The 14,999-nt window shown below is 39.2% G+C and overlaps 1 protein-coding gene across 1 annotated transcript in view; it reads left to right on the plus strand.

Moving 5' to 3' along the window:
• POPDC1 (popeye domain cAMP effector 1) overlaps window positions 1-14,999 on the plus strand; it is a 35,779-nt gene that overhangs the window by 3,408 nt on the left and 17,372 nt on the right. Inside the window, exons 2-7 of the mRNA XM_070418007.1 lie at window positions 316-552; window positions 4,279-4,403; window positions 7,144-7,331; window positions 8,011-8,119; window positions 13,117-13,284; window positions 14,187-14,328. Of these exons, the coding sequence (XP_070274108.1) occupies window positions 327-552; window positions 4,279-4,403; window positions 7,144-7,331; window positions 8,011-8,119; window positions 13,117-13,284; window positions 14,187-14,328 (958 nt within the window). The 5' untranslated portion in view covers window positions 316-326. The remainder of the gene's footprint in view (window positions 1-315; window positions 553-4,278; window positions 4,404-7,143; window positions 7,332-8,010; window positions 8,120-13,116; window positions 13,285-14,186; window positions 14,329-14,999) is intronic.

Here is a 14,999-nt window from a genome sequence, read left to right on the forward strand (position 1 = left end):
GCATATTCCTTCTTTATTAGATAGGATATCAGAAAATAGTTGTGCACCATGCTAAATATTTTATGTATTTTATTTCACTTATGGTAAAGTCAAATGTTAATCATAAAGTCAGATGAGGAATTATCATCATCATTTGACAGATAAGGATTCAGTATGTAACAGAGCTTGGATTGGGACCTGGATCTGTCCAATTCACAAACACCAGAGAAATCTATTTACCAACATTTGGTCCACAGAAATAATTTTGGTATAACACCTATGGGGTGATACATACAGTCACCATTTTTATGATTGTCCTTTTGTTTGTTTTTACAGGAATTTTCAAGATGAATTATACTGAGTCCAGCCCATTGGCAGAATCACCTGCGATAGGTTTTACATCTAAGTTAGAAAGTATTATACCTGTGCCTTCCAATGAGACCACCTGTGAAAACTGGAGAGAAATACATCATCTAGTTTTTCATGTAGCAAATGTTTTTTTTGCAATTGGGTTGGTTATTCCAACTACTCTTCACCTCCATATGATACTTCTTAGGGGGATGTTAGCTATAGGTAAGAAACCTGACTGAGATTTTATGTAGCTTCTATAACTGGCACCTGATGGGTTTTGCACTGGGAGCTTTAGAGAATTCCCTGTCAGGTCGATAGCATACCAAAAATATGACTTTGTTATTGACTTAGCAGTGTATCAAGTAACTTAGAACATAGGCCTTTTATAAGCCATACCCTTATTTTAGGTAATCCTTTGTATGTTTTCATGTGTTCTTTAGATTTCCCAGATATCAGAAAATCCATTCCTGTGTAAGAGTGTGAATTTTGGAGCCAGATTTTATTATTTGGATCCTGGTTCCAGCACTTGCTAACTGTGTAACTGGAGCAAGTGATTTAACCTCTCTATACTTCAGTTTCCACATGAGTCCAGTAGGGTAAAAATAATACCTCCTCCTAGGGTTGTTGTGAGTATGTGTGTGTCTACACATTTGACTTACAGTAGTGCTTGGCACAGTAAGTACTAGATAGTCTTCAATATTATTATTTGAATAGGCATATACTTGCTATGGGCAGGAAGCAACATTAGGAACAAGAGCAATTCCCAGACACAATAGTTTAAATAAAACTTTTATGACAGGCTCCAGTAATCCTGATGAAGCAGATTAAATTGATTCACATCAAAATACTAAAACAATTGAATTTATTATTTTAGCCAGTGATTCATTTTTTTTTTACATATTTTTATTGATTTCAGAGAGGAAGGGAGAGGGAGAAAGAGATAGAAATATCAATGATGAGAGAGAATCATTGATTGGCTGCCTTCTGCAGGCCCCACACTGGGGATCGAGCCCACAACTCAGGCATGTGCCCTTGACCAGAATCGAACCTGGGACCCTTCAGTCCAGGTCAGTGCTTTATCCACTGAGCCAAACAGGCTAGGGTTTAGCCAGTGATTTTGGACAGATTACTCTCTGTGATTATTTCCCTAATGATTCATTTATTCAGGTGCGTTTTTGAGCACCTGTAATTTGTCAGACAAAGATTGAAGAAGGCAGTCTCCCTTCTTGAGAAAGATACTCTTTGGGGGCCAGAGAACAGATGGGTGGCCATATGTGATGCAGGGGTGCCCAGTGCCAGGGAGAAATGGAGAGAGTGATAGGCTTAGCATGATGGTGGAGCAAGGTCTGACTGAGGAAATGACGTAGGAGCTGGCTTTTGGATGAGCAGGATTCCTTTGAGTGTGAGTGTGTGGTATCCAGGTAAAAGTCACGGGAGAAGGCATATTTAGGGAGAATGAACCCTAGCTCATTGTACCTCAAATATATGAAATATGGCATGGAATGGCCAATGAGCTAGAATGGAAGGGTAGCTAGAAGGTAGCTTATGGGACTTCCTTGTCTCTGTTACCTCTGAGTAAGATAGGGATTGAAGCAGGAAAGCAGAGTGTTGAATGGAAAAAACAAATAACATACCTTATAAAAATCAAAAGCAAAAAACGAATTTGAAGACAGAGTTTTGGAGGTGGACTAAGGAGATAATTTAACACCTTATAAATGAAGAAACTGAGGCCTGGAGAAGTTAAATGACTCATCAAAACGAAGGCTGGGAGATAGTGGCCTAACCAGGACTATAATTCAGGTCCTCCAGCTTTCCAGTCAGGCCCCCCATTAGGTTATCCTGTCTCATTTAAGTAATAGTTTACATTTTTTCAAATTTAGCTATGAAATATTTAAAGAACATTTCAAGTTTTACATGTCATGCTGTTATTTAGATGCCCCAAATTATTCTGATGAAAAGAAATTGCAAATGAATAACTTTTTAACATGGGAGGTTAGCTTTTATGTGTGTGTCATTGATATATTTGTATAATATTGGTTATTTTATTTTAAATTAAAAAGATATATATTGATACTCTCACCATAAAATTAATCAAAAGAAGCTATTGATATTTGATTTAAAGTAAGAGACTCGATAAGGAGAACTAGGAAGATTCTCATGGGTGAATGGATAACCACTAAATGGTTAAAAGATATTCAGATGGGTAAAATATTCAAACTCACCAGAAATTATGGAAATGCAAAATATAATTGTACAAATTATACAAAATTCCTCACTATCAAATTAAGGGTTTTCAAATTTTATAATATTGACAGTTTGATATTTAACATTCCCAACTAGTAGGATTATAAATTTTAGAAACCTTTAAGAAAACAATTCTTCAATGTCACCAAAAGCTATGAAGTTCATTCCCTTGACTTACTGTCAGGTAATCTACCCCTAAGCAAACAGTCACAAAAACAGATCAATTTTTACATATAAAGATGTTTTGGCTACTTATCAAAAATTATACCTCAAACAAGTCTCATCTGTCCACCAATAAGGAGGTGATTGAATAAATGATGATCTAATCAGTTACAGTCATTAAAAACTACATATGCTACCTCATCTCTAAAATTAAATAAAATTGTAATACACCTTATCTCAAAAGGTTGCTATGATAATTAAGTAAAATAAATGTATCTATAAAGATAATTCTAACTCCAAAGGACTAACCAAATACTAGCAATTATTTTCCTCTTGGAAAAATTCAGAGGACACTGCTTTGTATTTTATTTATTGTCCATAGGTTAGTGATAATAAACTTGTAAAACAATCAGTAGCTTTCTGTAATCCAAACTGCTGCTTACATTAATATGAATAAACTAGAGGCCCATTACACAAAATTCGTGCACAGGTGTGTGTGTGTGGGGGGGGGGGGGGCGCGTGCGTCCCTCAGCCCGGCCTGCACCCTCTCACAATCCGGGAGCCCTCAGGGGATGTCCAACTGCCAGTTTAGGCCCGATCCAGGCCTGCCTGTCTGATCGCCCCTTACCACTCTGCCTGCCTGCCTCATCGTCCCCAACTGCTCACCTGCCTGCCTGATGGCCCCTAACTGCCTCTGCCTCAGCCCCTGCCACTACGGCTTTGTCCAGAAGGATGTCTGGAATGACATCTGGAAGGTCGTTTGGCTGTCCAGTCTAATTAGCATATTATGCTTTTATTATTATAGACTAGAGGCCTGGTGCACGAATTTGTGCACAGGTGGGGTCCCTTGACCTGGCTGGCAATTGGGGCCATCTCACCCAGTCCGGATTGGGGCCGGCTGGCAGGGGGGTGGAGGGGGAGAAGGACCACAGGAGGTTGGCTGGCCACGGGAGGTTGGCTGTAGGAGTGCACTGACCACCAGGGGGCAGCTCCTGCATTGAGCGTCTGCCCCCTGGTGGTCAGTGCACATCATAGCGACCGGTCAACTGGTCATTCAGTTTTTTGGTCGTAGATGAGTCTTGATAACACTTAGAATTATAATAGACTTATTTTGAATATTTTAATTATGTATCTTAAAAATAAAAATAATTTTAGATTCACCTGCCAAAAAAACACCCACCCATGTACTCAAAAGACTTCTAATATAATGGGAAAATTGCTGCAATAAGTGACAGAGATGTTTTAAAATTATATATGGTAGTTCTGCCATCAGGTAACAATGCATAAACACTGTAAAGAAGTATTAAATATCACTAGTGGTTTTCTCTAGTAGAATTACAGATTTAAAAAAAATATTTTCTAACTTTACAAATTTTCTGCAACAAAGCATGTTTTTCTTTTTTGATAATCAGACCAAAAAAATGAAAATGTGATGTTTGGCTTAGGTATTTCTAGGATGTGTTTGGTTTATTTTATAATTTATTAAGCTTCATGCTAACGCTGTTCTAAACATGTAACATATTTAATTTTGTTATTCAACAGGATGCTCCTTTTACATCATGTGGGCCACACTCTACCGATGTGCCTTGGATATCGTGATCTGGAACTCAGTGTTCCTCGGTGTCAATATGTTGCATCTTTCATATCTTTTGTTCAAGAAAAGACCGGTAATTACTAAAAATTAATTAGCAAGGAAGAGATTTTAAAGCTTAAAAGCTTTTAGAGCACTTTGTTCAGACTTGAGAACAAGCATCTAACATCGTTAGTCCCTTCAGTATCATTCTGGATGAGACTTACTCTTTTTTTTTTTTTTTTAATATATTTTATTGATTTTTTACAGAGAAGAAGGGAGAGGGATAGAGAGCCAGAAACATCGATGAGAGAGATTGATCAGCTGCTTCCTGCACGCCCCCCAGTGGGGATGTGCCCGCAACCAGGTACATGCCCTTGACCGGAATCGAACCTGGGACCCCTGAGTCCACAGGCCAACGCTCTATCCACTGAGCCAAACCGGTTCGGCAAGACTTACTCTTTATATAAATGCCTGAAAGTGAAACATTTGAATGCCGTGAAATGTGTTCTACAGATGGGTTTTTTAAGTTTTTTAAATCATTAGGGCAGTTTAGACATGAGACAACATGATAGCATTCTCTCTTTTTTCATCATATAACTTCATTATTTCTTTTGTGTATTGATATCCAGATGTTACTTGGGAATATCTTCGCCTATTTATAAAATTATTTATAGGCAACCTCAGTAAACATATTAGCGATTCACAAATACCTCATGCTATTTTTTTATGCTAGTTTTTAAATATAATGACTATATTTTTCTTATGCTCAAAATATTCATTTAAGGATATCACCACTTTTGGTGAGTTGTCATCAAAACACTAGGATTTTACTTCTTTTCAATTCTGATTTATCTTGCTGTGTTTCCTTGGTTATATCAAGAACAAAAAGGTGTATATAGAACAGGAAAACAGCAAGGCTCCTAGAATTCACTCCATACTTATTTACTGACTGTGCTAAGCACACGCAAATACTCAATAAAGTAAAAAAATACAGTGCTTGCCCTTGCCCTAATCTTATGTTCAAGGCCATTCGTGTGTAGAAAACTTAGAAAACAAGACACTTCCTGGGAATTTACAGATGATATATATAATAGACATTCCATGAGATTATAGCCCAGTCAGTTTTCCCTAGTACATTACTTTTCTCTAGGTTATGCTGTATAATAAACAACCTGAAAGTCCCAGTGATGTACACCAGCAACAGGTTTTTTCTCACCCACCTTATATGTGGACTCGGGCAGCTGTGTGTCAACCATGACTCTGTTCTATGTGTCTTCTTCATTTCAGAGTCTCTGCTGAAGCAGCAGGTTCTGCTTGCACATGCATTCTCATAGCAGAGAGAGAAGTACAAGAGACCCACTGTCTCTTAAAATTTCTGCTCCAAAGGGGTATATGTCAATTCTGTTCACATTTTATTGGCCAAAGCAAGTGACATGGTTATGCCTGATAATGTGGGGGTAGGATGGGGTTAGGGGATGTATAATCCTCTTATAAGGGGTAAGAGCAGTAAGCAGTTAGGAATAATAATATTATCTACTACACTTATTGTTGTATTCCCTGTTCCTATCAACCATGATTGGCACATAGTAGGTGCTCAGAAAACATTTGATGACTGGATGCTTCCAAAGAGAACAATTAAGAGGGCTTTATGAAGGAATTGGGGCTTGGGCTAAGACATGCAGATTACGAATATGAGTCAGTAGACTTTTCAGTTCATATGTTCATTACTGTGCTACTCTGGCTAGTGTACATACTGGAAGTGGGACATATATGTGAATAAGTTATTTTAAACACATTATGAGCACTCCAGAGTGGAGGAGGGACATGGCCGTAATAATGAGGATTACAGTTTCTGAATTTAAGAATTTGCTAGAACCCAAGTTTTGAACATAAGGTTCAGAAGTTGCTGATGTGATGGCAGCTCCCAATGAGTAAATCACTTAGTATCTGTGCTTTTGTTTTTTCTTGGACAATAAGCCTCCTTTTTTGAAAAATATAAATGCTGGTTCTTCATTGCAATTAAACAGCAGGACAAGTACTCATCTGGATGTATAAGCTTCATAGTGTGACTGCCATAGGTCTTATTGGGATGGATGATCATTTGAACCCCAAAGTTCATTGACATGCACTCTAGTTTTCCCAGACTAATGCGGGGCCCAAAGATGGGTGTGGCCTGGGCCTTGGTTGTCTCACAACAGAGGCAGTGAGCCATTTTGCTTTTCTCTTTCTCCAGTAGCTAGTCTTACTCACCAGTGGGTTCTCTATTCTACAGATTTTATTTTAGCTTAGCTTAAAGCTGCTACTCTGAAACCTTTTTACACTCTTCACTTTGCTTCAGAATGAATAAATGAGAAGCAATGTTTGCATCTGTGGGTGATTGCCTTCCTGTATCGATGCATTAAATGATAATTACATGTAGGTAAAACACCTACTGTATGTATTTTCATAAATGTGTTTTGACATTGATTCCTATTGTTTATTTTCTGCTACATATTTCAAAGTTAGTGTAATTTCTGTGAAATAATATTGTTCTAAAAATGAAAAGGTTTTGTGTTGTTTATAGAAAATGCTAAGATTGGGAAGGTTGCTTTATAGCAGCTAGGGAGAGGTGTGATCAATAGTGCAAATCTTCTCCATATGCTCTCTGCAAAAATGCCCTTTTAGCATCTAAACCGATATCATCACTTACTCACTGTGTGAGATTCCACTGACGGAAATACGGAACGGTGAGGGTCTGCGTTACAAATTTATTCTTCAGAAAGGTATTTGGACCACAGAAGCCACCGTTTTGATATCGCTGCGTTAGTACAGCATCTGTCCTGGCTGCATTTCAGGTCAAGATTGAAAAGGAACTCAATGGCGTCTACCGGCGATTGTTTGAACCACTCCTAGTGCCTCCAGATTTGTTCAGAAGATTAACTGGACAGTTTTGTATGATCCAAACCTTGACAAAGGGCCAGACTTATGCTGCAGAGGATAAAACCTCAGTCGACGACCGTCTGAGTATTCTCCTGAAGGGAAGGTAAGTGATCTTCTCAGGTAGAGAGTGAATGGAAGGGGGATATTGTCAAATTATGGAGGAAGCGGTGGCAGACTTTGTTGGTGGGGAACTTCCATTTTGGAACACTACCGAGCGACATGTTAGTTACCTGCATTTGCTGCTCTCAACCTTGCTGGTGTCAGGACTTTCAGTTGTGAACATTGTTCATCTTTTTTTAGCTTTCATTTAAAGTTAATGAATCAAAATTGAAGTAGGTTTAAATTAGGCATTAAAGTTCAAGAAGCTTGTGCATGTTTCAGAGGTGATTATTTTTTATCACACAAATATAACTTCTAGGAATCTCAGCCTTCTAGGAAGAGCCTAGTGTATATTGTTCTGGAATAATAGTTAATACCACCCTTTCTCTCTCGAAAGTTCCTGAGTTTGAGTATGGTCACTGTAGGTATAAGAGCGATGGTAGCCATTGAAAGGCACATGTGTGGGTCAATGCTAGAACCTGTCTTCTTTTTCTTATTGTTGGTGAAATTTATTTTGAAATAAATACTTGTCTTTGGGAAGTACTTTTAATTATGTCAGTCATCTGTGGAGTCTTTAAAACCTTAGTATAAAATCAAAACCCATAAGATTATGGAGATTTTAAGGATTGTCATGTTATTTTATGAGATATTATGCATTTATTAACATTAATTTCTGTTATCAGAATGAAGGTCTCCTATCGAGGACATTTTCTGCATAACATTTACCCCTGTGCCTTTATAGATTCTCCTGAATTTAGATCAACTCAGATGCACAAAGGTGAAAAATTCCAGGTATGTTTTGGCATGGGGTTTTTTGAGGATATTTATTTACTTTATCAATTTATTTTAAATCGAGGTATAGTTGACATAAAACATTATATTAGTTTCAGGTGTGCAACATAATGGTTCAATCTTTGTATATATTGCAAAACAACACCCCAACAAGTCTAGTTAACATTCATCACCACACATAATTACATTTCTTCTCTTGTGATGAGGATTTTTTAAAATCCGGCATGATTTTCAGGAAGACTGAAACTAGTTCATGTCTCATTGAAGTCCAAAGGATATTATAGACGTACAGTTTAGGTTTTTTGCATGGTTTCAGCCATGCCCTGCTCCCACCCTGCCCGAGTAACTGGCTTCAGTAACAGGACAACTTGTTGAAGTGATGGACACTTACTAGAAGGTCTTGGACAGGTTCGCTAACTGGTTGCAATGCTGTTCCCAAGCAGTTGAGCTTAAGCTACAGAAGAAAGCAAGTGCTATATATCTGGGCTCCTCCAATTCACGCTCTCATCTTGTGTTTGCGAGAGTCAGCTGTGCACTGAGATTTATGTTCCTATTGTTATCGTCAGTCACCACCTTTCCAGCTAGAACAGGGCCACTTCTTCTTCCCTCTGACCTCCTTACAATTTTTTCCAAAGCCCGACTTTTATCTGGTGCATCCTTTTCTCTTTTAGTGTATAGTAGCAAGTGCTTTTACACAATAGCTCAGTCTCACAGGATCCTGATGAGAGTGGGATTTGGAGAGAGGCTGGGAATTGAACCTCCTTAGTTTCTAGAAGCAAATGGCCCCCTGCGAGGCCTGGGATATAACATGCATTATCATTTCTACTGAACTTCGAATTACTGTACTTATAATTGACCAAAAAAAGAATTCCTACTAGTAGTTACAGTTCTCTTTCTTCTTGGGGTCTGGAATTGGGTAGTTGACAAATGTTCCTGATAATTGCTGTGAAGATTCCAGAACGCAACCCAAATAGAGGTACCATAGCTGGGTGGAGGGTATGCATTCAGCCTTTCCAAACACCAGTCGGCTATTCTCTGCATAGAGTCTGGGGTAGCATTTCCTAACTGATTAATGGATAACAGTTACTCCAGCATCATCCAACCTGTATCCTGTACAGTTGGTTTAGACTCCATCAGAGTGAGCCCTCCAGAGAGATTGTGCACAAAATGTTCCCATTGGCAGTTCCTCAAGAGTAAAAATAGCTGTTGCACATCTGTGTAGGAGTACATCACCTCTTCATGAAGCAAGTTCCCAAATGAAAACTGTCTCATGTTCCCATGGCCAGCGTCTTACTAATTGTGCCCATGGCAGAGGACACTTGAAATTGTCAGTGGTAACTGTTCCACTCCGTACTCTTTACCTGCTAATCTGACTTTTCTCTAACTCTGAACAGTTAGTTACAAGTATTCGAACAAGGAGCTACTTCCTTTACATGTTTGTTTCGGTTTGTTCTTTGTCAGTGGTGCTAATGAATTATACAATAGGGTGAAAGGAAGAAGGAAAGGCAGGCGGACTTGACTGTCCCTTGAGATTGCACGGCAAATGTTGTTCAGGGACAGGGGGTAACTGTGATGATAGACACAGTGGTAGAGCTGAGAAACAGATTCCGAACTTGCGGCTGCTCCAGACCAAAGTTCCTGTGAAACTGCTGTTTCCGGTTCTAGCCCATTCGGCAACTCCCTCAGACACCCTCGTTCTTGTGTATGGTCTTCTCATTGTGTGAGGTGTAGAGTGGCTTGGAATCTAAGGTTGAGGGGGCTGATCCAGGACCTTGAGGTAATCGCACCAAACCTGGCTGTAAATGCTTTAGTTGAACTCTACCTGAAAGAAATGACTCCGTGTCTTCCTTTGCCATGTTTGCTTTTATTTCTTCAGTAAAATTCTTCACAAGAACTCAAGTATGGCTCTGCTGAGGATACCTTAATGCCTCAAGAAGTGACTTCTTTTACAAAAGCCTTAAATATTTCAATATTGATTTATAAAAATCCCTCATTAAAGTATGTTTCACTTGACTGTTGTGACAGGAAATCATTAACCAGCCACTTCTGACTTAATACCTGCTCTTATGGACTTGTAAGTCACTCATACTTACTGCAGTGGTAGCTTATTATTCGAATACTATTGTTAAGTTTAAATTTAATAATAATTTAAACATGTTTAAAGCGTTTTTTAACCATCAATAAGAAATGGATTTGCCAAGCAAATTATAGTATCATATAAGTACCATTGCCTCCATGGAAATGAGGTTATTAAAATGGTTGGAAAGAAGTGAAATGCCTTATCTATCACCTAGATACAATTTCTGCTCCTGGATGATTTCCAGCTCCTTTTTAAACTCCTTGTCCCACTGTACATGCATTATATTTTCCAAAGTCATGGATGACATCTTTGTAAAATGAAGGCATCTCAACTCACCAAACCCTTTCTTCAGCACTTAGGTGCCTGGCTGTGCCGCTGTGAGTACCTGGTGCTCACCTTTCTCTAATAATTGGTATAGTGTATTATCCAGTCACCTTGTGTTTACTTACCAATCCCCTGCTGTTTCTGGGAACTCCCAAGGACTGGCTTGACCTTATACTTCTCATCCTATAAATATTATCTTTTGGTCATACATCTTTACTTATTGGCTTCCTCCACTAGAATATCAACTTTATGACATGTGCTTAACTGGTCTTTGTCTGAGGCACTTTCAGTGGACTGTGAGCCAACCTTATGGCCACTTGATTACTTCCTATTTGGCCATCTTGAAGAATATTGGGTGGTGGTGGGGAAAGAATATTGAACATGCTGGGTAGGGTTGGCCTGGTGGGAAAATATGCCTGGGCTGAAAGTCAGAAGTGTTCACTCCACCACTAGTTAACATGTGTTCATGAATACGTTTTTTGCTGCTTCTCACTTGGCATCTGAAAAATAGGGGAGAATGTAACCTGTTTTATCTTAAAGGCAGTTTTGAGGATCCATTTATATGATAGATATAAATGCACATTAAATGTTTAAAAGTACAATCTATATATATATAAAAGCCTAAGTGGCCGTTCAACCATTGGACCGATAGCTATGACGAGCACTGACCACCAGGGGGCAGATGCTTCGCCCAGTAGGTTAGCTTGTTGCTGGGGTCTGGCTGATCAGGACTGGGTGAGACGGGCTGGACATGCTCTGAAGCCCTCCCGCGGTCCCTCCCTGGCCCTGGCTTGTGCCCTCTTGTAATCTGGGACCCCTCGGGGGATGTTGGAGAGCCATTTCCGGCCCGATCTCCACAGGCCAGGCCGAGGGACCCCACTGGTGCACGAATTCAGTACACTGGGCCTCTAGTACATATATAAAATAAATGACATTATATTTGACTGTCATTCCCTAGTCATTCTCTACCGCTGTCCCCTTTCTATATTTGTCAAATACTGCCACTTGAGGGTGTCATATTTCATTTATTTACTATCAGCTTCCTTCACTAGCATGCAAGTTTCACAGGGTAAGATCTTGTCTTTCTTGTTCATCATTGTGAGCTCAGTGCCTTGAACAGTGTCTGGAATTAAATACATGCATAATAATATATGTTGAAAGAATGAATGGATTTTAGTATTTTATGAGGTCACAGAGCTGCTAACACATTTCTTAAATTCAATGTATTTGATTTTAGAGATTCCCACTTTTGAGATAATAAATAATTACAAATTTTTTTTCCTAGGAGTATTGACCTACTTTTTAAAGTAGCCAAACTCTCTGATTTATAAAGATCAGATTTCAGCTACTGAGAGAAGCTGGATTTTCCGTTGTCTCTCTTAGTAGACATAAATAACCCCTTGTCTTCTGAAATAGGTTTAATTTTGTGACTAACAAAGGGGAAAGAGCTCCTTTGGAAATATTTGCTGTGAGGCCCAGATATTACTTCATATCAGTTAAACACGCCTTTATTAATTTCCTACCTGGATAGGCTTGGGGTTTCGTGTTGAGATAGAAAAATGGTTTCTTCCTTCAACAGTATTCGTGTTCATTTGCTAATTGCTTCACATGATAAACATGCACTGAGCACCACTCTGTGCTGGACACAGACATCCAGACATGAAGGTGCACTGTCCCTCCTGTCAACGTGCTCAGGAGAGACAGGTGTGTCAGGATTCAGGGCTGTGAGTGCCACCGAAGCGCAGAGAAGTACTAACTGATGGAAGGGGACCTGCCTGGGAGCAAGAACTTTCTGCCACTAGCTTCCCTCACCCTGAAGGAAGGATTTATTGGAGGAATACTTGAACTCCCTGTAGTGCAATTACAGTACTTTCCCACTTTTCTGTGTCATAAGACTTAAGGAAAGGGTACGGTTTCCCAGTGCTGATCTAACGGCAGGATCTCTGTGTGTCCCCAGAGGGCTACACTGATCGGAGCTAGTCTTGAAAGGTCACACTCAGTAAACAATATGAGAGAAAGACCCAGAGAAGGCCCCTGCTGGCCATGTTTGTTAGTAACAGCCGAGGCCCTAAAACTGATTCATGAGTCTGTTTTCTCATTCTCTCCTGTGTGTTTGCAGACTTAGCTAGAGAAGGTCTTTCATCTATAACTTGGCCTCATGAATCTTACCTCAGTTTTTTTTTGTTTTTTTTTTTTTTTTTGCTTGAAGTGTATTCTTCCACCTCTGTGGTAATTTTCATGGTGTAAAGAAATATTTAGCTATAAATTATATGTCCAACTGGAACACCAGCCTTACACACTGTATGGCAGTGCTATTGACAGTGGCCACTCTTCTGTCACCAGACCTCACGAAACAACAATAAAACTCGGAGAATTTGCTTTTATTTAGTCTCCAGACCGCTTGGTTTTAAACATAATTTTACACATGGTTGTAGAAGCTTAGGTGTATGGATCTTATTTTAATTTAGCTAATATGATAAATCATTGCTATCATAATATCCACTAAATTATTCTGCTTTGCTCTTCCCCAAATTACTGTAGTCATAATTCATATACATAGATGTACTTTTTTCTTTCTCTGTTTCATTGTCAGGTCACCATTGTTGCAGACGATAACTGCAGATTTTTATGCTGGTCAAGAGAAAGATTAACTTACTTTCTGGAATCCGAACCTTTCCTGTATGAAATATTTAGGTATCTTATAGGAAAAGACATTACAAATAAGCTCTACTCATTGAATGATCCCACCTTAAATGATAAAGTAAGTTTTTCTGGGTGTGTTTATTTTGTTAAGTAAATATGTACAGTGAGGTATACCTCACTTAATACAATATATAGTTTCCTGAATTTCCATTAATTAGTCAAATATTAAGTGAAATGGCAATGCTTCTGGGACTCATTTCTCAAGAGTGAGGACATATTTTGTAATGATCACATTTGCCATTATGGAGTGAGGTGTTGTGTTTCTAAGTGTCAGGGACCTCCATGGATGGCGAGGAGGTGCTATCCTCTTCATAAAGAGTCTGTGAAACAGTCTAAGGAAGGTGCCTAGTGAGTGGTGTGAGGGAGTAGGGGGGCAGGGCAGTGGGGAGGTTGCAGACAGAGCAATGCTGACGAACCCCAGCGAGCAGGAAGTTGGCATTTTAACTCTGGGGTCTTCCAGTCCCTCACATCTTCCTGGTCAGCCTCCTTCCCTGGAAGCCCACACATGGCTAGAGAGGTACGGGGTGGAGGCCTGTAGCAATTTAGTTCGGGATTTCAGAGCTATATAGATCTTTTGCAATTTGATCTTCGTTTCCCCACGTTTACTTAAAAGGAAATTAAAATGATCACAGAAGAGAACTTGGAAAACATCGTTTCTGTGATAAGTACGGTTGTTCTCCAGGGACTATGAGTATAGGCGTGTGCTCTCTTAAGTCATCTTGTCTAGGCTGTTTATCAAATTAGGTTGGCGCTTACTATTATTTAAGATTAATAAATAGACTAATGAGTATATTAAATGTTTTATCTATAGTAATATCCCGAAAATAAAAATTATAGCTGACATTTATTGGGCACTTACTTTGTACCAGGTAGACTTTTTTCCAAGGAAAAGTAAATGCACTGATAGGGAATACTGTCTAAGTCCCATAGATGTCAGAAATCTTGAAACTTTGCTTTCAGAAGGCCAAAAAGTTGGAGCACCAGCTCAGCCTCTGCACGCAGATCTCCATGCTGGAAATGAGGAACAGCATAGCCAGCTCCAGTGACAGCGAGGACGGCTTACACCAGTTCCTCCGGGGCACCCCCAGCGTGTCCTCTCTCCGTAAGTTAGCCCAAAACTGATACGTGTCGGGATTCTGACGGGTGGCACTGGAAATAGACAAATGACAACTTTGACCAGAAAAATAACTTTGCCAGTAACTCTTTGGCAACCTAAAGGCATCGTTAAAAATAATCAGATCTTTTCTGATTATTTTAATAATATCAGCTAAAATCCAACTTTAGATCTCTTATTTCTGTTTCAGAACGTGTTCACTGCTTTTGTCACCTCCTTTTTTAAATACTGGTTCACTGGAATAATCGGAAAGGGTCCTTATGGTTTGCTGGGTACTCGGCTTTGTTGTTTTCATGATTTTAGTCCTGGTGAAAGCTTAGATCCAGCCATGTGTTAAAAACAGTAGCAGGCAACTCCTGGGTGTTTTACTGCTGGCTGGTTATCTCAGTGTGAGACCAGGTAATGGAATATCCCTGAAATGAAGGAGGCCACTCAACACCCCTGTGAGTCACTCATTCACACACCACCAAGCAGTACGTTTTGCAAGATCTCTCCATAGTTTAGACTGTTTTAAGACATTTTAAGTACAACTGATGACACAGATATTGAAGATTAGTAAGTAAAATGAGAGAAGCTAGATTATTTTAAGAATTAAATGCTTAAAATTATTTTACGTATTATTCCAAGAGTGATAGTAAAAGAACTTTGAACAGATTCAT

Source organism: Myotis yumanensis, unplaced genomic scaffold (assembly GCF_028538775.1).
Source record: "Myotis yumanensis isolate MYYU_CA2020_CCGP unplaced genomic scaffold, mMyoYum1.0.hap1 SCAF_6, whole genome shotgun sequence".
Classification (NCBI taxonomy): domain Eukaryota; kingdom Metazoa; phylum Chordata; class Mammalia; order Chiroptera; family Vespertilionidae; genus Myotis; species Myotis yumanensis.